Source organism: Typopeltis vanoorti, chromosome 6 (assembly GCF_054136105.1).
Source record: "Typopeltis vanoorti isolate ZY-2024b chromosome 6, IOZ_Tvanoo_1.0, whole genome shotgun sequence".
In the NCBI taxonomy this organism is placed as follows: Eukaryota; Metazoa; Arthropoda; class Arachnida; order Uropygi; family Thelyphonidae; genus Typopeltis; species Typopeltis vanoorti.
This window is the reverse complement of record NC_143554.1, coordinates 157,291,503-157,317,044: the sequence shown is the minus strand read 5'-3', so window position 1 is coordinate 157,317,044 and position 25,542 is coordinate 157,291,503. Positions and strand designations below refer to the sequence as shown.

The following is a 25,542-nucleotide window of genomic DNA, read 5'->3' as shown; positions in this document are numbered from 1 at the left end:
TAAACTTCTTCCTTAGAATCAAATTCCTGACACATACAGGATATTATAATAGCACTACATAAAAAAAAATAAATAAAAACTATGTGATATCCAGTCATTTCTGACTCTTGGTGATCTTGTGAATAAAGATCTCTATCTCACTTGGTCTCTTGTCTTTTCTTCCAGCAGTTTTAATTTCAAATTGGTAGGTTCCTTTATATTGTCACTCCAACTCTTTTGCATACTCTCTCTAAAACCATCTTATTAGTCTGGAATTTTTAATAATCTCCTCCACATTCGTAATTCAAATGAATCAATTTGCTTTCTGTCTTTTTTTCTTAGTGATCTAGCTTTCACATCTATACATCATTACTGAAAACACCACTGCTTTCACAGTTCTATCTTTCATGGCCTTGCTAACATCTCTGTCCTTCATAATTTTTGTTAAGTTTAACATTACTTTTTTTCCCAATTATAACTTTCAGCTACCTCTGTTTTATCTCCCTCAATCATAAATTCATCCCAATTGCCAGATGCCATCACTTTTGTTTTGTTAATGTCTAAGCCTGGCTTTTTTTTCACTTTCCCTCCATCAACAGAATCAACCACTCAAGATATTTCTGTTAATTTCTACTATGTGGGTTGTATTATCTGCATATTTTAAATTATTTAATTGTCTACCATCAATCTGGGTCTTTGTCTAAGCCAGCCATTCTCACAATATATTCACCATAAATATTAAAGAGATAGGGAAATGGTATGCACCTCTGCCGCAACCTTTTTTCCACTCAAACATCATCTGTTTTTCTGAAAACAACTTTTTATTGAAGTTTCTTGGTTGTCACAGTTCTCTGATCAAAAGAATTAGATATTTGGGTATTCTCATTGCTTTCATCATATTGCAGACATCTTTATTTTTGTGATCCACAACACATTGTGTATTGTGGATCACAACACACAATCAAAAGCTTTCTTATAATCAATTAAACAGATGAATACTTCCATCTGAAAATCTTGTTCTTTTTCATAATCCAGCTCATGTTTGCTATATGGTCTCCAGGTTTCTCTGGCTCTCCTAAAGCCTGCTTGTTCTTCTGGCATTTCTCTATTCAAATATGGTTCCAGCCTTTTTTGGATCACTTTCAGCATAACTTTACTTACGTGTGAAATTAAAGTGATGGTTCTATAATTCTCACAATCTCTTGGCTTTGATTTTTTTGGAATTGGGCTGAATATTGGCTGGTATATTTTCTTTCAAACCTGTTGACAAATTTCAGTTAATACATTCACTACTTCATCACCAGTTACCCTCAGTAATTCCACTGACACTCCATCATCTTTAGGAAAGAGTTACATCATTATTAATTATGATTTGAATGATGAATATGAATTATAATATATAAACTTAAGACACTTTTATTTATGTATATTTCTTTAGAATGTTAACAATTCCGTGAAACTTTTGTCATGTAAATTAGAATGACTGCTCCTACATTTGCTTGTGAGGGGGCAGCATATCAATTTATGCTTTCTGCTACGATCTTTTTTTTTTAATACAGCCATTTTGAGAAGGCATCCTTTATTATTGCCAGTTCACATTCCTGTAGAACCAGATCCTTTATGATAGATATGATACAATATTTCAACATCATCATTATGGTACATAATTTCTGGTTCCGAGGATCATTGGTTGGTTTCTAGATAACTGTTTCTTTCTAATTTCCTGATCAGCATATTCTGAAGAGTTTAATGTGATCGACCTATTCTATTTCAACTCCGTGGTAAATTTTAGATGGCAAATATCTGTTGGATTTCTGCTCAGGACATGGACTGGTTATTACTAACACCATGTTCCAACATAAAAATGTGCACAAATTCACATGGAGAGAAGAGGCTAGGAATAAGAAAAGTCTCATTGACTATGTTATTGTTGATAGTGATGTTTTCTCCCTGGTGCAGGACACCAGAGTGTACAGAGGATTTGAAATTGGAAGTGATCACTATTTAGTCTTGAGGAGGATAAAATTGAATTTCATATTGAAAAGAATAACATGTAAGAAAGATTTAAAGCGAATAAAAGTTGAGCAGCTCTCAGATGTGAGCTGTAGACTAAAATACACAAAGATTATTGAAGAAAAATGAAAGAGATTCAGTGGCAAACTCTGAAGAAAACATTGATTGATTCTGCCAGAGAGGCATGTGGTGAGGTTGTCTGTAAGGATAAAAAAATCAGAACTCTCTGGTGGACACAGGAAGTTAAAGAGGCAGTGAAGGAAAAGAAGAAAGCATATCAAAAGTTCCTGTCAAATAAGTCAGCTTGTGCTCTTAGAGAATATAGAGACAAATGCAAGAATGCTAAACACTATGTAAAACTAGCTAAACAAAAGTCATGGGAGGACTTTGGCAAGAATATAGAAAATAAATATCAAGAAGGTGGCAAAATATTCTGGAGGTTGTTGAAGAAGCTTAAGAATGGAGGAAAGAGTGCTATAAAAGGAATTAGAGATGATAAAGGTAACATGAAAACGGGAGAAAAAAGATATCCTTGAAGTATGGAGTAATTACTTTGAAAAACTGCTAAATGAAACAAACAGTGATGACAGCACAGTGGTAAAAAACACTGACCAGGCATGTAGTCAAGAATACATATCCATACTTGAAGTAGAAAAAGCCATCAAAGGCTTGAAATGTGGAAAGGCAGCAGGAGTAGATGATATTCGACCAGAAATGCTGAAGTATGGTGGAATAAGAGTCTTACAGTGGCTGCACTGCATAGTTCAGAAAGCCTGGACAGAGGGACGAATTCCCGATGATTGGAGTAGAGCTCTCATAGTACCCATATATAAAAAGGGAAATAAAACTGCATGTGAGAATTACAGAGGTATTTCCCTACTGAGTGTTCCTGGCAAGATCTATGCAAGTATACTTGAGAAACGGTTGAGAAGAATTGTGGAAGAAAAGCTTGGTGAAGAACAAGCTGGATTCAGGCCAAATAGAGGCTGTCAGGATCAGATCTTCACTTTATGACAAATAGTCGAGAAAGCATGGGAATATAACAAAGATCTGTATTTAAGTTTTGTCGATCTGGAAAAGGCATATGAGAAGGTGCCAAGAGAGAAGCTATTCAATACGCTGCAGTTATATGGTGTCAATGGGGCATTATATCAAGCAATACTTAGTCTTTATTTGTGTTGTAAGTCAGCAGTTAGAATTGAAGGAAGTACAGGAAGATGGTTTAATGTTAAATCTGGTGTGAGACAAAGATGTACATTATCCCCTCTGTTATTCGTTATCTATATGGATCACATTATGAAGGAAAGTGGTATTAAACATGATATCAAAATTGGAGATGTTAATGTCAGCTCTTTGCTTTATGCGGATGATGTTATACTTCTAAATAAATCCGCTACAAGTCTGCAAGATTCTCTGACTAAATTGAATAGCTGTTGTAATAGATATGGTATGAAGGTCAGCAATAAAAAGACAAAGACAATGAAAATAGGCAGAATCATCGAAAATGTCAACTGTGTTGTGAATGGAGAACCTGTGGAACAAGTAAAACATTTCAGCTATTTAGGCACGATTTTTACTGAAGATGGTAAATTAAATATAGAAATAGACAACAGAATCAGCAAAGCTGGTATGGTGGGAAGTCAATTGAATAAATTCATATGGAATAAGAGAGAAATTAGTCGGAACACTAAATTAGCTGTATATTAGACAGTGTTCAAACCAGTTTTAACTTATGGATCTGAGAGCTGGGTCAGAAGTAAAACACTTGACCAAAGGCTAGAGACCACAGATATGAGAGTCCTGAGAAAGATTAGAGGCGTGAACAGATGGCATCAATGGCAATATCATATTAAAAATGAGGATATTAGGAAAGAACTTGACATTGTCAGCATTCAGGAATGCGTTAGCAGAGCTAATCTCAGGTAGTATGGTCACTTAAACAGAATGGGCAAAGAAAGATTAGCAAAACAAGTGTTCTCTGCGAGGTTGGCAGCAAAACGACCCAGAGGAAGACCAAGATATAGGTGGATTGATAAGGTACAAAGTGCTTTAGACGATAGAAATATAAGATCTGATAATGTTGGGGTGTTGACAAGTAACAGACTGATTTGGAGGAAAATTGTAGATAGGAAATTAATAGTGATGTAGTTTTTTTCATGTAGTAGTGTCATATCCTGTACACCCCTTAAGGGTACATGGCAGGAATTTGATGATGATGATGGTAAATTTTATAGCATGGTTATCATTGTTAAGGCAAACCAAGATTCCCTGTAAACTCTTTCAGTGTGACAAATGTTACAGCATAATGTATTCACCAACTGGTTTATGTGTTACTTCCTTAGTTGTATGTATTTCTCCATAAAAAGATTGGCCATTAGGTGAGATTAATAATAGTGAATCCATTGCTAAACCATTGACTTGGGTTTTGTGACGTTGGTGATTCCTTTAGAATGCAATGCAAATCAGTCATTTGGAGAGAGAGAGAGAAAAAAAAATAATCAAATCGTGATGTGTGGGAGATACTTTGATAAAACTAAATTTCTTAAAAAGTTATGTCTCACTTCATTAAAAGAATGTCCCAACACAGTGACTATTTATAATGCACTTGAAGAATATTTTAAAGAACTTAATATTTCTATATATAATTTAAGCAAACCACTGATGGTGCAATAGTAATGTAAAATGAAATGGTGTACTATATTTATTTAAAAACTGTCCCATTGAAATTTTTCACTTACATTGTGTTGTTTTCAAAGAATTCTAAATGCACTCAACAAGTACTATGTTTCTAAATAAATTTAGTATGTTATGCAAGAATAATGATGAAAGATATAACATATTCTTCTTCTTCTCCCGTAGTCCGAAATGAACCGTTGGGTCATTCATGGCTGGTAGGTGATATTCTTTGCTAGCCTCTTCCAGTTGTCTCGGTCTCTTGTTCTTGATGTCAGTTGAGAAAGGGAGGAATTTGTCCATTTTTTTATGTTATCAGTCCATTTTAATCAAGGTCGGCCCCTCAACCTAGATCTCGGAATGATTCCTTCTAGTGCTTGCTTTGGAATGCCATTAGCCCTCTCCACATGTTCGAACTATTTCATCTGTCTTCTTCTGATGACTGTCAGAATATTTTCCCTTTTTCTCCCATCTATTGAATCAATCAGTTTTCAGACATTTTCATTGGTTTCATGAGCGGTATAGGGAATTCTCAACAGTCTTCTAAGTTTTCATTTCGAAAGGCAGGAGTCTCCTCTCATCTTCTTTCAATAAAGTCCAGGCCTCACAACCATACAAGAGGACAGAATTTACCATGGTGTCGATTAGTCTTAGTCTGGTTGTGATTGCTATTCTGTTATCTCCCCACAATGATTTTAACTTCTGTAGGGCCACGGTTGCCTTAGCAATTCAATATTTAACCTTCCAAACAGCTATGACGTCTATAGACATCCAACTAAATCTGGATATGTTTCAGCCCACGTGTTTAAAGAACCTGGATAAGAAGTGTAATTTGACCCTCATGTCCATTAGAAAGTGTGATAAACCCTCACGCTGAAGAGAACTGTTAATCGGATTATCTCGGGTTTGTAGCTGCCTCTCAGTTGCTTATAACAAGAAATGCACTTCCTTGTTCCATTCTGGTCAACTGGATTTTAGTTATATAGGATAGACTAAAAATAGAGAAATTATTTATATTTTTGTTTTCTCTTTTTATTGTACAATACAATTTTAATGTCTGGACAAAATAAAGATCTTGTATAATTTGTTCATGATTTCAACCTATTCTATTTCAACTCCGTGGTAAATTTTATAGCATGGTTATCATTGCTAAGGCAAACCAAGATTCCCTGTAAACTCTTTCAGTGTGACAAATGTTACAGCATAATGTATTCACCAACTTGTTTATGTGTTACCTCCTTAGTTGTATGTATTTCTCCATAAAAAGATTGGCCATTAGGTGAGATTAATAATAGTGAATCCGTTGCCAAACCATTGACTTGGGTTTTGTGACGTTGGTGATTCCTTTAGAATGCAATGCAAATCGGTCATTTGAAGAGGGAGAGAATATGTTTGGAGAGAGATAGGTACAGTTTTTACAAAAGACAAAAGTGATGAAAATAGGGAGGAACAGAACTACCATCTCAGCCACCCTAAACAGAGAACAATTAGAACAAGTAGACAACTTCATATACCTAGGATCAAAACTAACAGAAACAATAGATGAACTCAAAACAATCAAACACAGAATAGCGATAGGATGGACCACCATGGGAAAATTACAGAAAATCTGGAAAACAAACAAGATATCTAAACAAGCCAAAATCAAATTATATGAAGCAATAATTATACCAACAGTCATCTATGGAGCAGAAGCGTGGACAGTTAAAAAAAGAGAGGAGAAAAAACTGCTGGCATTTGAAATGAAATGCTTAAGAAAAATAAATAGAACAAGTTGGTGATTCCTCTGGCTCGTTTCAAACCAGTGGAATGTGTTCCAGACATTTGCTAAGAGGTCGCCCAGAATTTTGGTTATAATAGCAAAATGCAAGTTCCATTCAAGCACAGGTATGTGGTTATCTTGACAAACTATGGCAAGACATCTGCAACATGTAGGCCTATACACCTGAAGGCCTGTAGTCTGCATCCCTTTATCCACAGTTTATTGTAGAGTACATTTTCAGCAGTAGTTTTGTATCCATAAAAATTGCACAAGACACCAATGGGCTAATGTACTCTTTACAGATAAGAGTCATTGTAGTCCCTCCTCTGATTCTATACAACACTTGATCTGGTGTGAAAATGGTACTGCTTACCATCATGAGAATGTTCTAGAATGGAATAGATACGGTTGTGCTGGAGTCATGTCTGTGGAAGTATTATGCTTAATGGACACACAAACTACAAGTACTGGAAAAAGGGACTATGACTGGTGAACAATATTGCAATGAAGTTCTTCAACATCATGTTTAATTGATCCATGGTGAGGTAGGTGCAGAATTCATTTTTCTGGATGACAGTGCCACACCACATTGTACATGAGCAGTAGATACTTCTGGAGATTGAAGATAATAAATCATGTTTGAGAATGCTCCCCAGATCTCAATCCCATAGAATATGTTTGGGATGCAATAGGGAGATATATTGCTGCAAAATTCCCCTCCAGGAAACAAACAAGGTCTTTCCTTGCTATGATTGAGGAGTCGGCCAGTTTGCCTCAAGAACCTCATACTGAAATGTCTCTTGCATAGTTTTTTGTAAGCACTGTACATTAATTCCATAACTATGTCCTTAGGAAATTTGTAACTTTTGCCAAAAACATATTGCAATTTAATTTGTACTAAATTTATAACACATTTTTTGTGTAATATACTTTATTAGTATGCTGGCAATAAATTTATGTTCAAATTTGACTGTAGTCATGAAAGTTTTTTCATATACAGGTAAAAATGTAGTTCATTCTTAGCTTTTGGAGACACCAGTGTATAAAAGTTAGGTAGTGTGTTTGAAATTATGTCAGAAATTAACGTCTGTGGTAATCCTCATAAGTTCTGTTCTCTGAGTTCACCTCAAAATAATTAAGGTACACTCAGACACTCCCACTTACATCAAAATCTTGGAAAACTTAGTTATAATAAAAGATCATCCCATTAATGATACCATTCTCATGAACCATCGAGATATAAATTGACTAGCAGGTGATTAATAAAGTTTGCATAAAAATGTCAATATATACTAAAATTGTATTTTGATAGGTATCTCAAGGTATGGTTGGTCAGTTAACAGCAAGACGTGCTGCTGGAGTCATTTTGGAAATGATTAAAGAGGGGAAAATTGCAGGTAGAGCTGTTCTTATTGCTGGGCAGCCTGGAACTGGAAAAACTGCTATTGCAATGGGTGAGATTACTTAATTTTTTTTTCTTCTTCTCTACCTTAAATGAAAGTTTAATAAAATTGTCTAAGTGAGTTACTTATCTGATTATCTGTAAAATATTTTATAACATTGCTACTGCATGTTATAAAATAGGAGATGAATTGATGAACTGATGCACATGCTGCTTGGGAAGAAGTCAACACACCATAATGCGAGGAACAAACAACCATGATGCCCACCTTAATAAGATGAAGGTCCCCCTTTCACTTCGATGACTGCAGCAATCTTATGGGCCATACTTTCCACAACTGTATGAAAGTGATCAATGGGAATTTTGAACCATTATTCCTGTAAGCATGTAATAACTTCCTGAACTGTTGTGAGGAGGATGTCTCTTGACCTCGTCTGCCACTCTAGTTCATCCCACAGATGTTCAGTAGAGTTTAGATCAGGGCTATGTTAAGGTTAGTCAAGTGTGGTGACATTCATATCCACACACTATGCAGTTGTAGCAGAAGTCTTATGACATAGTGCATTGTCTTGCTGAAAGAGACAATGGTGAGTTCTATAGCAACACCATAAAGTAGAAAGCATTGCATTGTACGGACTGTTTAGATACCTCTTGGAGTTCAGTGTTCGTGGCACCATGAACAGGTCCAAGGCCAAACCAAGAAAAACAGGACCATACCATCACACCACTACCTCCAAATTTTATAGTTGGGGTTATGCATGCTGGTAAGAGATGTTCACCAGATATCAGCCACACCTATCCATCTGCTCAAGGATGTAGCGTGATTCATTGCTCCGTAACACAGCCTTCCAAACTTTCACATGTTCTTTGCACCACTGAATATGCTGGATGTTGATTCTGCTAATGTGGGGCTTGCATATTACAGTCTACCATGGAAACTCATGTTGTGAGCCTCAGTTCTGAATTTTTTTTGCGCACATTCATGTTCAAGTGAATGCCTGGAACTCTGCATCCAACATGTTGGCCGACGAATGTTAATTTTTACATATTATCCTTCGTAGCACCCTATGGCTACATTTAGTGAGTGTGGTAGGTTGTTCATTGCAGGTAGCACTTCCATCGCAGTATGGTATCACTAATTGTTTAGCTGGAATGTTCCAGTTTGTCAACAATTTGCCAAATAGATAGGCCTGCAACATGGTATCCTATCACAACACCTCTTTAAATATCTGTCAGCTCTATTCTTGCAGTCATTTCACCCAGACACAGTTTCACTAACTTGGGAGCATCATATTCCTCTAACATATACCATCTATAAACATGTGACTTGTTACATGGTATTATGCACCTTTTCTGTGGGAGTGTTCTTTAACTTCTTTCCAAGCAGTGTATTTTGTTGTGGAAAACAAAAACTAAGAAACCTTTTTTGATAAATGCATACAGCAAAATAATAGATTTAAGATTAGGAGAAATCTTCCTGTTATTTCAAGGACATAATTGATTCTGGCTGGGGAGGGAGCAATAAGAAATAAAGAAATATTAAGGCAAGTGATGTGAAGTCATAGGCTTCTATATATGAGTTGCCCCAGTCCTGAAAATAGTTCAGGCTCAAACTTGTTTTCTTATACTTTGATAAAGGATTAAATCAAGTATATAATTTCTTGGTATCCTTAATTTATAATAAGAAATAAAGTTAATTTTATACTGAATTAATATACCATATGGATTCGAATCCTGTCGATAATGCAAGGATCCTTTATCAGGAATTATCAGCCAAAAGTGAGTTAGCTGGCCTGAAATGGAGGTGGAGGGTTTTTCCCTCCCATAAACTCGAGTTATTTGTCTCTCAAAACAGTCAAACCAGCCCTGTGAACACACATCTACAAATATAAAATACTCTCCCTTACGGGATGCAGCAGAGGAATGGGAAGCTGGCTGGCTGCATTAATTGCCTGAAATCAGGAGATTTATTCCTAATTCTCATCTTGGAATTAGGAATAAGAATATTCCATCATTCTCATACTTTCAGTTAAGGACATTTTAAATAGTCAGAACTCTTTTTTTTTTTAAATTCAAACATATAAGTTAATTTAAGTAATGATACAGCTGAAATAAATCTGAAATATGAAATTAATGTTCCATAGATAGTTTAAATTGATGGTTACCTATTCATTCTTCATTGTTGATTGTATCATGGATGTTGCAGATTTGTAGTGGACTGTTGTAGCATTATATATCAGCTTGTAAGACTGTGCTTTTAATCCAGTCTAACATAATAATTTGGGTTTATATAAACCTAATTACTACTCTGATTGAGTAGTTAATCCTAACTGCATAGTCTGCTATGTCTTTCCATTGCCTTTATTCTCAGGCCAGTTTATTTTATTAAGGTGAAAAAAAAACTAAATTTCTGAGAGGTATAAGAGCTTGTCTATTCCATAAAAGACTGGTCTGGTCACCTTCTGTTGAAAAATTTTGTAATGATTCTTTGCACCCAAGATACCATTTGAACTCTGGTTTTTCCAACTGTAGGACATTGACTGGCTATGGAGATACCATAATGATAATATGGTATCTCCATAATGATAATGACGGTATCAAACTTTACATGCGTTTCTTGAGATTCAACATTCTGTGGATCTTTTGTACAAGAACCATCTCCTTGGAAGAACCATCTTCCAAGAACCTATGCTTGGAATCAAACAGCATGATTCCAGTTCCAGGAACTACTGTATGTACCCTTGAGGCTTTATGACTGTTTTTTAAAATCTGCAGTTTGCATCTATTCTGGTAGAGTGACACATTTGAGAATCTCGTGATTTAGCAATGCTATGATTGATGCAGTCCTGTGCTTATGATAATTCATAACTTTCAGTTCATAGGTGATCTGGTATGTATCTGTTCGTGTTTGTGGGTTTTCAGTATAAGTCAGAACTTTGAGTTTACACAGAGTATTGTGCTGTATCAGAAATACAATGGTGGAATAAGATATAACATCAGGTTTCATGTAACACTGGGGAAAAGCTTCACAGAAATATGGGAAATATTATAGACATCTTATAGGAATTTAGAGATTTTTTACTGATTTAAACATTTTCAAGAATGCAGAGAGGTTATGGATGACCAATTGTGCCAGAGCAATCCATGCTAAAAATTCAGCACATAATATGCCCAGTGGCTCATGTCAAAAACTCCATCCTCTCACTCAGTTTGCACTACAGCTCATTTTTCACCAAGGCTTGTGAGTTACAACTTCTGTACTATATTTACACTTCTCTCACATGATGATAGTACAATGGTAGCATCTCCTAAAGATAAGGTAGACCTCTTGGCATCAGTTTTTTCCTCCAACTCATCTATTTGACCTTGACAGATCTCCCACTATTCCCTAAACTATCCACAGTATGAAATTTTGAAATTTCATACTGTGAAATTTCAAATTTCTCTCTGAAATTTTGCCAGCAGGACATCAGAAAAATGTTCATTAGTCATGATACCAATAAGTCTTCTGGCTTTGAAAGTACTCCTTCAGTTTTACTAAAAGCTTGTACTCCAGAACTCACATCCATCCTTCATCTCTTCAAGCTGTCACACTCATCTGGCATCTACCCTAAACTCTGGGAGCAAATTTTTATCTACTCCTCTAGTTGCACTAAAAGCTTGTGCCCCAGAACTCAGGTCCATCCTTTGTCTCTTCAAGCTATCATACTGACGTGGCATCTTCCCTACAGCCTGAGAACAAACTTTTATCCTGGCTGTTTCCAAAAGGGAAAATAAAAAAAAACCCATCAAACTGTTGCTCTGACCTCAGTATTCTCAAAAATAATGGAGAAAGTCATCAACAACCAACCTCTTCACTGCTTGGAGACTTGCCAATTACTTAGTATGGATTACCAGTATGGATTATGCTATTCCCATTCTGTAGCAGATCTCCTATCCAATCTCACCTGCCTTTGGATGCAGGCCATGGAAAAGTCAGAAGAGCCTCAAGTAGTCACTCTTGATAATTCCAGGGCATTTGATTGAGTCTGGTATTTCTTATCAAACTACCATCTTACAGTACTCCTCCTTCCTTTTGTGAATCGATTGTCAGCTTCTCCTTCATCATTCATGGCAGGTCATGTGGATGTTTCCTCATTTCATCAGATTTTTCAGTCATTGCTAGTGTACTCCAGGGTGTCTGCTTTCACCTGCCCTCCTTCTCTTGTACATGAATGATCTTTTCTCTCTGATATCAAATCCTATTCATAGCTTTGCTGATGACAGTACTCTCCACTCCTTTTCATTTTTAAAACCTTGTGGTGCTGAGATAATTCATGCTCCAAAATTTTTAAACTAATGCTCTATACACTGATCTCCTTGCAGTTCTCAAATGAGGTGGGGATAATCTGGTGAATTTTAATTTCACTAAAATGCATATCTGTCTCATGCCTCACTTTTGACAATATTCAGCTCACCAACCAGGATCAGTTTTCTCTTTTTGGGTTAACTTTCTCATCTAGCCTATCCACACAAACACATGAGATCCTCCAAAATGTTTGGTTCATTTTTGTTCCAAACAGTACTTCTCTCTTGACATTCAGATCTTCCTGATAGAATACTGTTTCCCACATCTGGAGTGATGCACCTAAGATCCCCTTCCCCTCAGAATACTTGATTGTATTCAGAAGAGAGTAGTATGCTTAATTGTTGATCCCTCTCTTACTGACGCCCTTGCTTTACCACAGGTACTCTGGTGCTGCATTATTATTATTATTTTTTTTTTTTCTATAGGTGTTTCCATGATCACTGCTCCACTGAACCGGTCACTACTGTCACTTTGCTTTCCTCTAAATCATGTATCAACATGAACAGCTGCTGGTCAACACCCATATACAGTTCAGCTCTATCTCATAAAACCAACTTGTCATTCACCTCCTTCATTTCCTACACCTCTTCTCTTTAAGATAGTTTTACAAAATACTGTTTTCCCCATGATTACAACCCTCAGGTCTTCAAAAAAAAAAAAAAAAAAACTCCATCAAATTCCTTTATTCTTTCTAACCACCTGTCCACATACAACACTGTTATGTCAATAGGTTTTGGGAACTCTCATGTGTGGGACTGATAAAATTTCAGATTTTGTGGATAAATGTGCAGTTTACTCATGGAAGATTTTAGGGACACACAGAAAGATGGCATAATGAAATAAAGTTTTGATAAGATCCAAAACTGCCAGAAAATCTGATTCCAAAAATAGGTCAATATTTTTTTTGTTTAATAAATAAATAAAATAAAAAATTCAGTGCTCATTCTCATTCATATCTCCTTATCTTTAATTCTCTGACTTGATTCAGCAGATTTTTTTCTGCTTCCCAAGATGAAAATGAGATTGAAAAGTTTCCGATTTGATAAGGTTACTTACTGACATTTTAAAAAAAATCTTATGACAGAAATGAATAGTATTGCAGCAGATGAATTTTAGTCTTTTCAAATTGTTATGTGAACACTCTCTCTCACAATGTATTCAACTGCTTGGTTGAATTATTTTGAGGAACAAGATTGATCAAAATATTAATAATCAAGACTGACATAAAATAAAACCAAATATTCTTAGTTTTAATTTATTTTTTAATTTATGCTTTAATAAGAATATGTTAGAGTATTAAAAACAAAGGCAATGTTTTTGTCGCCAAAGCTGTACATGGCAGCATTAGAAAGATTGTTATTGAAATTTATATGTATGAGAAAGGCTTGCAGGCTCTAGTGTAAACATCTCCGAAGTCAGTCAGAGAGTTCAAACAACTTTCTGATGGCCGGCAACTTACAATCAAAAGAAAGCGGAGGAGAACAAAAGGCGTGCCGAACTTGAAACTTAAGATGAAAGACTCATACCGATTCTTTGGGGGTTGCCAGACTTCATGTGAGGTCTCAGAGGAGGTAAGCAAATTGTGAAGTAAGCAAATAACTTTGTTTGCAATTATGAATATTTATGCCTTCAGCATGAGTTGTTTGATATTGCACTACTTTTCAAAGACAAATTCTGACCAGGAGTCTGTAGTATCTTGGTAGCTCAGTGTAAGGATAAAATGACAATTTGCCCTTTCATTTGAAAGGCCCAAGTTAATAACCAATATAGTATGAGTCTAGTCTTCTAGTAATTAATTTTTATTAAGACTTGGGTATCGCATCGTCATCATCATCCTTTCAAGGCCTTGAGCCCAGTGGCCTGTTCTGGTCTCATTCCATGTTTTCCTTGGTCATCCCTGATTTCTGTGTCCTCCAACTGGGTGGTATCGGAGTATCTTTTTTGGGTAGTCTTGTGAACTGTCCGTTCTTGCAATATATTTGGTCCACTTATGGTATTCATATATTTTGTCTAATACCGAGTCTATTTTTAGTTCTTTGTGTATTTCTGTTTCTTTTTTGTGCAAGAGAATATATCCTGCTGTCCTTTATTGGAATTTAATTTCTCCAGTTTCTATGCTTTATTCTTCTGCAGTTGTTATGGTCCATAATTCATTTTCATATATTAGAGAAGGTCTTGTCAAAACTTTATAAACTCTTATATGCTTTTGAACTTGGTTAGGTTTTCCCCTCCATGTGGGGCACCTGTTTGTGGTGGAGGGGACCTCCCAGTGATGGTACTGGCCCCTCTCATTTTTCCTCTTTTTCTTTGCTTTTCTTCCCGTATTCTTCGCTCTACTTCTCCTGAGTCTTTTTCACTGTCCTTTTTTCCAGACCACCATCGCTGGGATCCAATGCCCAGCCACCGTGTTTGCCATGCGGTGTGACCCGTGGACATCCGGAAAGGGGGATCCTGGTAGTCTTGCACTACTTTGGCCCCTGCTTCGGCAAGACAGGCGATCCTGAATGGTCCAGCCAGGATCAATTGGCTAATGAGCTTGCCTGCAAGGGTCAGCGGTGTTGCAGTAAGTCTCTCTCACCCCATGGTCCAGGGTCAGGATCCTAGGCTTGCTGTAGTGTCAGTATAACGTCTGGGGTAGCCCTGGCGTTTCACTCCTGAGCACAGTCATTCCATGTGTGGCTCCATGGTGGGTGGGAAGCTCTGGTGCCGAACCAAAAACTTCTTGAGCATGAATCCTTCATCCTCAAATGTTTCAGGATCCCTAACAAAGTCCCACCAAGTACTGATACCGTAGATACAGCATATGGAAACAGAAGTAAGAAACAAAAGACATGATTCTAATATAAATGTATCAACATTTTTAATCATTCATGCTACAGGTGAAAAACCAATAGGGAAAATGTCACCCTTCTTTATTCAAAAAGGTTTAGAAGGACTGGCAGAACCTCCCAAAACTGTTAAGAAATTGCGTTCTGGTGATGTCCTTGTGGAAACATTGTGTCAGCAACATTCTGAGAAACTACTGAGAGCAACAACAATGGATGGAATAGAAATTACAATAATACCTCATAAAACACTTAACCTCCTGTAGAGGAGGGATATCAGAATGGGATCTCCTTGATGTTCCTGATGAGGAGATATGTTTGGAACTTAAAGATCAAGGAGTGACAGGTGTGAGGGGCATCCTGATACGTAGAGATGGTCACCTAGTTCCAACCAAGAACATTATCCTTGCTTTTGATACACCTAAGCCTCCAATATCTGTAAAAGCAGGGTATCTCAGCTATCCTGTTAGAATGTACATTCCTAATCCACTGAGATGCTTTAAATGTCAGAGATATGGACATACCCAAATTGCCTGTCATGGTACTACTACCTGTGCTCGATGTGGTAGTAAAGAGCGTGATAAATCTTGCTGTGCAAAAAAAGCTACATGTGTCAACTGTCAGGGAGATCATCCAGCTTACTCTTGTGCATGTCAGAAATGGAAAGATGAAAAAGAAATACAAAGAATGAAAACAGCAAAACATAACATACCAGGATGTAAAAAAAAAAGCTAGCCACTATCACACCTGTTCTGAGATCCTCTTATGCTGAGAAGGTAACAATTAAGAAAGTGACAGTAGCAACTTAAACTTGTATGTCTGTTCCACCATCTGATAATTTCACCATACCTGCACCTTATGATCACAAGTACTTCTCCGTTGAGTGCATCAATGACATGACCTATGGCCTTACTCCAGAGACAACTCCAAAAATGATCTCACCTGATGAAAACACACTTGTCAAAAAAATTATGGCAAAGATATCACTTAAGGATAAACCACCAGATACTCCCACAGAAAAAATGGATACTTCAGTACCCAGTGAAAGTAAACTAAACTTACCAACTGACCCTAACACATCAGATGTATTGAATACTCTACCAGAGGAAGAGATGGACACTGGCCATCCATACTTCCCCAAAACAATTGATAAATATAAATATGACAAAAGTAAGCCCTCAACCTCCCAAAAACCAGACAAGTCTATAAAACCAAAACAATAGGAAAATTTGTACAATGGAATTGTCGTGGATTTTGCCAAAATATCGATGATATCAAGATTTTGTTGCAGAAACACAAACCTTTCTGTTTCTGTCTACAGGAAACATACTTAAGACCCAATGAGGGACCCTACCTTCAGGAATTTCATGATGTTACCAATTTCATGTTACCAAGGATAGAACTGGAGGCGGTCCTGCTCATTGAGGAGTAGCTATCTTAGTGGGCAGTCATATTCCTTTCCATCAGGTCTAACTTAATACTTCTCTGGAAGCAGTAGCGATTTGCTTCTCTATGGGATTTCTTATTACAGTATGTTCAATTTATTTACCACCAAGTGCTGGGTTAAATGAAATAGATTTTGATAACCTTTCGCAACTACCTGAACCCATACTTTTGATGGGTGATTTTAATGGTCACAATACTCTATGGGGTAGTGCCAACACTAATAGACAAAGTCGAATCATTGAAGGAATTCTTGATAATAATAACCTCTCCCTTTTAAATAATAAACTCAATACTTTCTTCCATATGCCTACCTGTTCATATTCTGCAATTGATCTTACAATCTGACCCTCCATTCTTCCACTGCTCAGGAAGATTGGAGATGTTGAAGAGAACATATATGGAAGTAATCACTTTTCTGTTTTCTGCACAGTGTTTTCACAGGAACCACATTCACCAACACAGATACCTATATGGAAAATGGACCAGGCTGATTGGAACACTTTCTCTCATCTTGCAAAAGTTAATGCTGATGCCATCAGTCAAATGCCTATCAATGAAGCGGTAAAATATATAACAGAGTGCATTGTCCAGGCAGCAACAGCCTCCATCCCAAAAACATCATCTTGGTTTCCACTCTATCCAAAGCCTTGGTGGAACCCAGAATGTCAGACAGCCAAAAAGGATCAGTACAGAGCATGGGATATTCATAGATATCCCACCACATCAAACCTTATAGCTTTCAAGCATGCTCGAGCCAAAGCACGATATGTGAGGCGTCAGAGTCAAAAACAATCATGGATCCAATTTACTACATCAATTAATCAAATGACCAGTCCAAAAATTGTATGGGATAAAATCCGTAAAATGAAAGGCAGATATAGAACACATTGTTTGTGTTCCCAAAGCCATTGCAGCTCTGGGAGAAAATTTTGCCAGAATCTTAGCAACAGCTTCATATCCTCCTGAATTTTTAATTCTGAAAGAACAGCAAGAGAAACAAAGGCTAAATTTTTTTACCAAGTTCTTGAGCCATACAATCAGCCATTTGTTAAGGAGGAACTAAAAAGAACTCTCCTACTATCTCACCCTAGTGCAGTAGGGCCTGATGACATCCATTATGAAATGATAAAGCATCTTCTATGGATCTCCTTCTCTTACTATACAATAGAATACTTGCAGAGGAAGAGTTTCCAAATTCTTGGCATAAGTCAATTGTCATTGCTGTCCTAAAACCAAGAAAAGATCCAACACAAGTAAATAATTATCGACCCATTGCTCTGATCAGCTGTCTTTGTAAGATGATAGAGAAAATGGTTAATGCCGGACTTCTCTGGTATTTAGAAAGCAACAATCTTCTCTCCAATACACAATGTGGGTTCCGTAGACATCACTCAACTTTACACCATTTGGTTCATTTAGAAACTTGTATAAAAGATGCATTTCTAGATGCATTTCATCATGTCTTAAGTGTGACAGCTTTTCGCTGTTAAAATTAACTCAATTACCGAATGGCTTCCTCCCACTGTAGACAATGCTCTATATGTTGATGACTTCATAGTTTACTGCCACTCCTGTAACATGAGGATAATTGAAAGACAACTTCAGCCAGCAATTGATCATGTTTCTCTGTGGGCTCTTAGTAATGGGTTTAACTTTTCAACAGAAAAAAGTGTCTGTGTACACTTCTGTCAAAAACTCACTCTTCACCCAGATCCTGACTTAAGAATGGGACGCACTATTATTCCAGTAGCTACAGAAGCCAAATTCTTGTGACTGATCTTTGACAGTAAACTTACATTTCTAGTACATATTCATCAACTAAGAGAAAAGTGCAAGAGAGAGTTGAACCTTCGCACTCTGTCCTCTAATAAGTGGGGGCTGATTGAACTTTGTTGCTCCACCTTTATCGTGCATTTATACGTTCAAAGCTGGATTATGGGTCTTAAGTCTATGGTTCTGCAACACAGAGTAACCTGTGATGGTTGGATTCCATCACAGGTTACACTGTGATGGGTATACGGATAGCTACTGGTATACGGGTGGCTACTGGTGCCTTTCGCACATCACTCACCAGAAGTCTTTATGTTGAAGCAAATGAACCAGCTCTATTACTTCGACAGAAACAGTTGTCTCTTAATTATGCCCTAAAGATAAAGTTCCTCCCAGATCATCCTACATGGACTAGTCTCTTTTCTCTGCACTGGGAAACTCAATACCACCACTTCAAACTGCCATACGTACGTCCTTTTGGTATGCGTATTAAAGAGACTATGCAAGCGCTTGGTATAAATGCTGACAACATTGCCTACATTAAACATAACAGCATCCTTCCATGGCAGGTTTGCACACCAACCTGCAACCTCTCACTTTGTCAGCTACAGAAATCTCATACTCCATCATCTGTCTACCTCCAATTGTTTAATGCACACAGAGCAGCACACTCTGATACTGATGGTTCAAGAACTAATACCTCTGTTGGCTGTGTTGCTGTGTTTCCTGACATTATTATCTCCAACCAGATCCCACCTGATTGCAGTAATTATACAGCAGAGTTACATACCATTCAGCTTGCACTTGTTCATATAAAAGAAAACTACTACCAAAAGTGTATAATTTATACAGACTCATTGAGCTCTTCACAGGCTATCTCCTCTTCTATGCATAATCCACATCCAATACTTTATGAGTTGTTACACCTGTTTCACAAAATGAAAATCCTTAATTTTGATGTTCAGTTGTGCTGGATTCCCAGCCACATTGGAATTAAGGGAAATGAGGCTGCAGCTGCTAAATCAGCTCAAACTTTCTCCATGTACTGTTTGACAGTACCATATACAAGCTATAGACAGTTTATGTGATCAAAGCTAATTATTCAATGGTATGAAGCATTAACAAACAAATTATATGACATTAAACTTGAAATCAAGCATTGCATTCTAGTCAATGAATAAAGAGAAGAGAGTTGTTCTCACTAGGCTCTGCATAGGTCACAGTCATCTTACGCATTCTTATTCACTGAGAGCTAATGACTCTCCCAAGTGTGAAAAATGCAATACACATTTTTTCTTTTAGTGTTGCACGGTGATTAGCATTCATTTTAGAAATTATGGACTTTACAACAGTGTTATAAATAACTATTTTAATTTCCCGACGTTTCAACCTTCATATTAAGGTCATCATCTGGAGTATATACAAGGACAAGCTGAGTTACATTTCACACAGTAAGCTAATAACTGCGCTCTTTGTGCAAGTATTACATTCTGGTTATTTTGTATGGCAAAATGTTTTCTACCTACAGAAAGAAGGCACAGCCATGGGCTTGCCAATATCCCCCCCCCCCCCATTACTAACTTTTATATGGAACATTTTGAGCAATATGCTCTAGATTCCTCTCCTTTACAACCCAAAGTCTGGCGTAAATACGTTGATGTTTTTGCGATCTGGCTCCATGGCTGCCAGACACTAGACACTTTTCCTTAACAACCTAAACAGACAACATAAATGCATACAGTTCGCAATTGAGATTGAAAAACAGAACACAATTCCGTTTCTAGATACATTTGTCACACATCTTCCTTCTGGCAGTCTTTCCTTCACTGTTTACTGGAAATCGACACATACTGGCCAATATATACACATAAACTCCTACCACCCAACACAAAAGCTAGGTGTCATTAATAGTAAAAAATAGGGCTTTGAAGATCTGCTCCAATGAACAAGTGCTGAAAGACGAATTTAAAGTTATCAGTAATACTTTTCTAAAAAATGGTTACAGCCAAAACACTGTCAACAAAATTCTGTACAAGACCCCACTTAAAAACAAAAATAAGTAAGACTACAATAAACCTGTAACCATTCCATACATTAAAGGGATATCAGACAAAATAAACAGAATACTACAAAAATACAACCTTAAAGCCACCTTTAAACCTCCTGCAAAATCAAAATTAAAAAGCTTACTCAACTCATCCAAAGACCCATTGCTGGCCCACCCCAGAGTATACCGTATTTATTGCACCTGTAATCTACCATATATAGGGGAAACAGGACCCACGATTCCTATCAGACAAAAGGAACATAACTGATACATTAAATTAATAATTATGCTGAAGCTGACCTTTCTGATCATGCCCTGAACACTTTACATAGAATCAGTTGTTTACATCCCACTAAAACATGGTATGAATTCAAATTTAAGGAAGCCTATGAGATTCTTATCAACCACCCCAATCTGAACAATAATGATGGCCTAAAAATCCCAAGCATATGGAAGGCACATATTCTACCTACGAACCTTTCTCCCCAAGAGTTAACTATAAACAGGACCGGAATTCAAATTTTAAATTAAATTTGAATTCCAGATATTCAAATTTAATATAACAATTGTAATATTAAAAATAAGACATCATTGTTACTGTAAGAAAACTATCTATAAGAAATAACGTTTCTCTCATGTTATCTTAAATAGAATTTAACTTTGATGTAGTTTCTAGATAATTAATTAATATGTAATTTTATCTGTATTTTATTTATTTATTTATTTTTTTTTTCTCACTAGAGGTCATGCCAGTAGAATAACCATTGATCAAATCATTGTTTCTTTAGCTTACTGTGTGAAATGTAACTTAGCTTGTCCTTGTATATTTGTATATACTCCAGATGATGACCTTAATATGAAGGTCGAAATGTCGGGAAATTAAAATAGTTATTTATAACACGGTTGTAAAGTCCATAATTTCTAAAAAGCAATACACATCTCGCTATTTATCATATACTGGTAGAGTGCCAGCACTTTGCACGAGAGAGGAATGAAATTTTTGCCTACCTGGCCAGACCATGTATACTCAGGCAGATGCTGAAAGATTTGGGCAGATTGCATGATGTTTTTAATTTTTTACAAAGAATTAATTTATACAAACACATTTGACTGTAATTTTGTTTATATGTAAATACTATATTGCTTCACAGTATGTAATGTTTTGTGATGTATATGTGCAGGAGTTGAATACTATTGTATATATTATTCATTACGTTAATTTCTGACCAATCATGTATTTCTGTAGCCTTGTGTTACCTTGTTGTAATTTTGTTAATATGTAAATACCACACTGCTAAACTTAATTTTTATGCATGCATAATGTATAATAATTCCTCTTTAACTCTATGTATTACTGTAATAACATTTGTTGTAATCTTATTGTAGTAATCTTATATGTAGATACTGCATTCCTTGGCTTGGTGTTGTACATGCATTTTTTTTATTATTAACTTATATTGTCTAATTATGTACTTTACCTTAAATGCTGCAGTAATTTTGTTTATATGTAGATACTGCATTGCCCAGCTTAACTTTTATGCATACATATTATTTACTAATTTTTTTTGACTGATTATGTATTGCTGTAGGACACCTTGTATATTTGTGTAACATTCTTGTAATTTTGTTTATATGTAGATACCACATTGCCAAATTTTATTTTTATGCATGCATCTTTTATAATAATTCCTTTTTGCCTATTTATGTATGGCTGTAAAAACATCTGTTATAATTTTAACTATATGTAGATACTGCATTCCTTGGCTTGTACATGCATTTTGTTTATTTAACTTGTATTGTTGACAATTTTTGTACTACTATAACCTTTAACCTTGTGTGTTGCTAGGCCTTCTGCAGCAATTCTGTTTCTATGTAGATGCTGCTTTGTGGAACCTAATTTTTGTACAGGCATATTGTTGACAATTTTCTTTAACTGCGTATGTGTAGTTGTAACCTTAGTATGGCACATTATGACCTTTATATTTTATTTTTGTGCAAAATAAAATATAAACTAACCAAACTTGGTTAGGTTTGAAAATATTATTGATCATCCTTGTTATCTGTAGGAAGTTTGAAATTTTGATATCAATGTCAGCTTTTTTTGTATATAATATACAGCACATCTAAGTTATTTGAAGCAGTTAATTTGTTCTAAAATATTATTTTCAATCATGATTTTACTTCTGACTGGAGATGGTCTTTTAAAAGCCATAATTTTTGTTTTGTCTGTTGATATTTGCATTCCAAAGTTTTTAGCAATTATTTTTAAACAGTATGTTGATCTCTGGAGTTCATCTTCACTTCTTGGTATGATTATTTGGTCATCTGCAAACAAAAGAGTATTGAATATAGTTCCATGATCCATTTTAAATGCTGGTTTTATATTGTTTCTTTCATTTCTTTACTATTCATCATTAAGTAAGAGTGGTGACATTGAGCATTCTTAACAGGCTTCTTTGTTTACTGATTTTCATTCTGTAACTTTTTTTGTTAATTCTTATAGTTGTTTGGTTGTTTGATACATGTTAGTTATTGCTATGTCCACACGGTTAGCCTAGTGTCGTTGCGCTTCGCAACCGTATGCCTGGGGAAGAAGTGTCCTAGGTTCGATTCTCGACGATGTGAGGAGCTTAAGGATCTTCCTCAGCCATAGCCAAGTTAGCCGGTCTTGGGTGTGGGTAGCAGGGCTTTTTTCCCTAGTTTATCTGGGGTTTTTCATCCTGCAAGCAGGCAAACCGGCCTCATGAACACACACGGATTACAGTCAAGAATACTGCCCTTATGGGATGCGGCAGAGGAGTGGCAAGCTGGCTGCATTAATACGCCAGTAAACCCCTCAATAGGGGGGGACTCAACCCATATCCTTGTACAGACAAGTAAATGGATGGATGGAGTTATTGCTATAAGCAGCTAGCTGATTTGGAATGTTTAACTTTTTGAGTATAGTGCACAGTTTGTTCCTTAAGACTGTTAAAGACTTTCTGCTAATTACAAATGTTATGTGGAATTCACAATGCTTCTCTATTAAGATTTTTGCTGGACATGATTGTCCTTTTTTGGAAGCCACTTTGTTCTTCACAAAATTTATCTTCTACATATGATTTAAGTTTTGAGGTTAATATTCATACATATAAACTTATAACCAGTTTAGGAAACTTATTCCTGTGCAGTTTTCACAGCTGCACTCGGCTCCAGAAAGCCACTCACCCACTTGCCATAGCCTATTACAAGAAAAATATTTTCTTGTACTAGACTGTACTGTTATTTGGTTTGAGCAGATGTTTGGATCACGATAATAGAAACAGTAGTCAGACTGAAATATAAGAGTAGTAATCGTGGAGATATTCCCATTTGTCACCCTTGTAGTGCCAAAGGACACAAGACAGAACAACCTATTGGGTGTAGGTTGTTCCATGGTAAAGGAGACGTCTGTGAGGTTGTGGTCAGAGTTGCAAAATTCTGGTATGGTTATTTATTTTTAATCCAATAATATTTATATGTTTGAATTTACAGTTTACTTCTCAAAGTTGCTCAACTTGTCATTTTTGAAGGTTTTGTATATTTTAAGTTTTAGTGTGCTACTCATTTTTGTCCTGCTCAAAATTAAATGGTGGTCATATCCTTCTTCAGATCCCTGTATGTTCTTTATATCTTGAACCAATGTGAAAATATCATGATCAGCAATAACATTCTCAATAAGACTTCTTATTCTTAAGTTTCTCTGATGAGGATTTATTCAAATTATTAACATCATGTTCCAACATCTCTGTGAAACCTGTTATCCAACAAGTACTTAATATTATAACAAACTTTGATCCTTTCTCTATATGAAGGTAGAGTACAACATGAATATCTCAGATGTAAAAATATAGAGACAGGATCAAAGTTTATTATGATATTAAGAAAGCCAACAGATATCTTCATGCTAAGTCCCATCATTATCCACCTCAAAAATTTGATATTATTTCTATTTTAGGAATCCATGTGCATACTCTCATCAGTGATGAAAAAGAAATTGCCAAAGAATTAAAGCTGCTTGTATCAATTTTTCAGAAGAATGGTTATCATAAACAGTCGATTTCTAAACTCTTGTTTAATCCTCCTACACAATGTGCCAAAGAAAGTAATAGTGTGAAAGGTTATATCACTTTTCCATATATCAGCTATTTCTAATCCAAACTGGCAAAAATCCTCAAGAAATATAAGATTTGTACACCCCTTCCTAACAAAGTTTTGATCCTGGCTTTGATCAGTAAAACCTAAACAGCAATTTGAATTATCCAGGTGTGTGACTGTAATTCCTCATATTATGGACAAACAGAGAAATCAGTTAGGCTTCATATCAAAGAACATCTCAGAGATATCACCTATGGTAGAACCAGGGCCTCTGCCTTATCCAGTCATGTTCTTAATTCTTCTGATCCCGATGACCATAGGTATGTCAGTAAACTGGGATAGATCTGAAATTATTTACAAATGCTATGATAAACTTGAAAGAAAAATCGTTGAATCAATAGAAATTGCACTAAATCTTGTTCACTTTAATGTCAAAACCTCAGCCACAACCTTTCTCATTGTTACGCCTCTGCTATTCAGCAATGGCTCGTCAGACCATGTCCTCGGGGAATTACAATGTACATAGTCCCCTGAATTCTGATTTGAGCAATCCTTAAATAATTTAGAACATTGGTGATGTACCCAAGCAATGTTTTTATGTATTTTTTTTTTCTATGTATTATGCACCTGATGAAGTCTTCTAAAAAGTCTAAACTAGTAGTGCCTTTGGAAATAAATTAGTAATCATCTATTATTATAAGTTGTTGCCTGAGTATAACATCTTACAGTTATTATTTAGCAGATTCTTATCTGTTTTTCTACATGTCCATAATACCAATCTTTCTCAACATTGCATTTTTGTAGTTCATATATAAGAGGCATCATTTCTTTCTCACTGATGCTTCTTACATTGTTGATACCTGTCTTTAATTCTGTTCAGTTTGATGTTGTTCTAGTAGGTGATGTTTCACTATTATGACTACATACAGACTTGTGGGCAGACATGGTCACCTGGATTCCAGGGAAATGAGAAGACAGCTAAGAAAGACTCAGTGTCAAGTAACTAAGATTATAACTGGATTGTAGAATTATGCATATGAGAACAAATTGAGGGAATGTGATATTCAAAGTTTGAAGAATAGACAAATGAAAAGAGATATGATAGAAATTCACAAGTTAGTAAAGGATATCTTACAGTGTAGACACTTGAGATTTTGCAGC

General features: G+C 36.0%; 1 protein-coding gene across 3 annotated transcripts in view; it reads left to right on the top strand.

Annotated features, from left to right (window-relative positions):
• The window catches only part of rept (RuvB-like helicase 2 rept), a 190,777-nt gene that overhangs the window by 51,192 nt on the left and 114,043 nt on the right, over positions 1–25,542 (top strand). For all 3 annotated transcript variants that reach the window (XM_090394501.1, XM_090394503.1, XM_090394502.1), the window contains one exon: positions 7,740–7,881. In XM_090394501.1, coding sequence (XP_090250627.1) covers positions 7,740–7,881 — 142 coding nt within the window. The remainder of the gene's footprint in view (positions 1–7,739; positions 7,882–25,542) is intronic.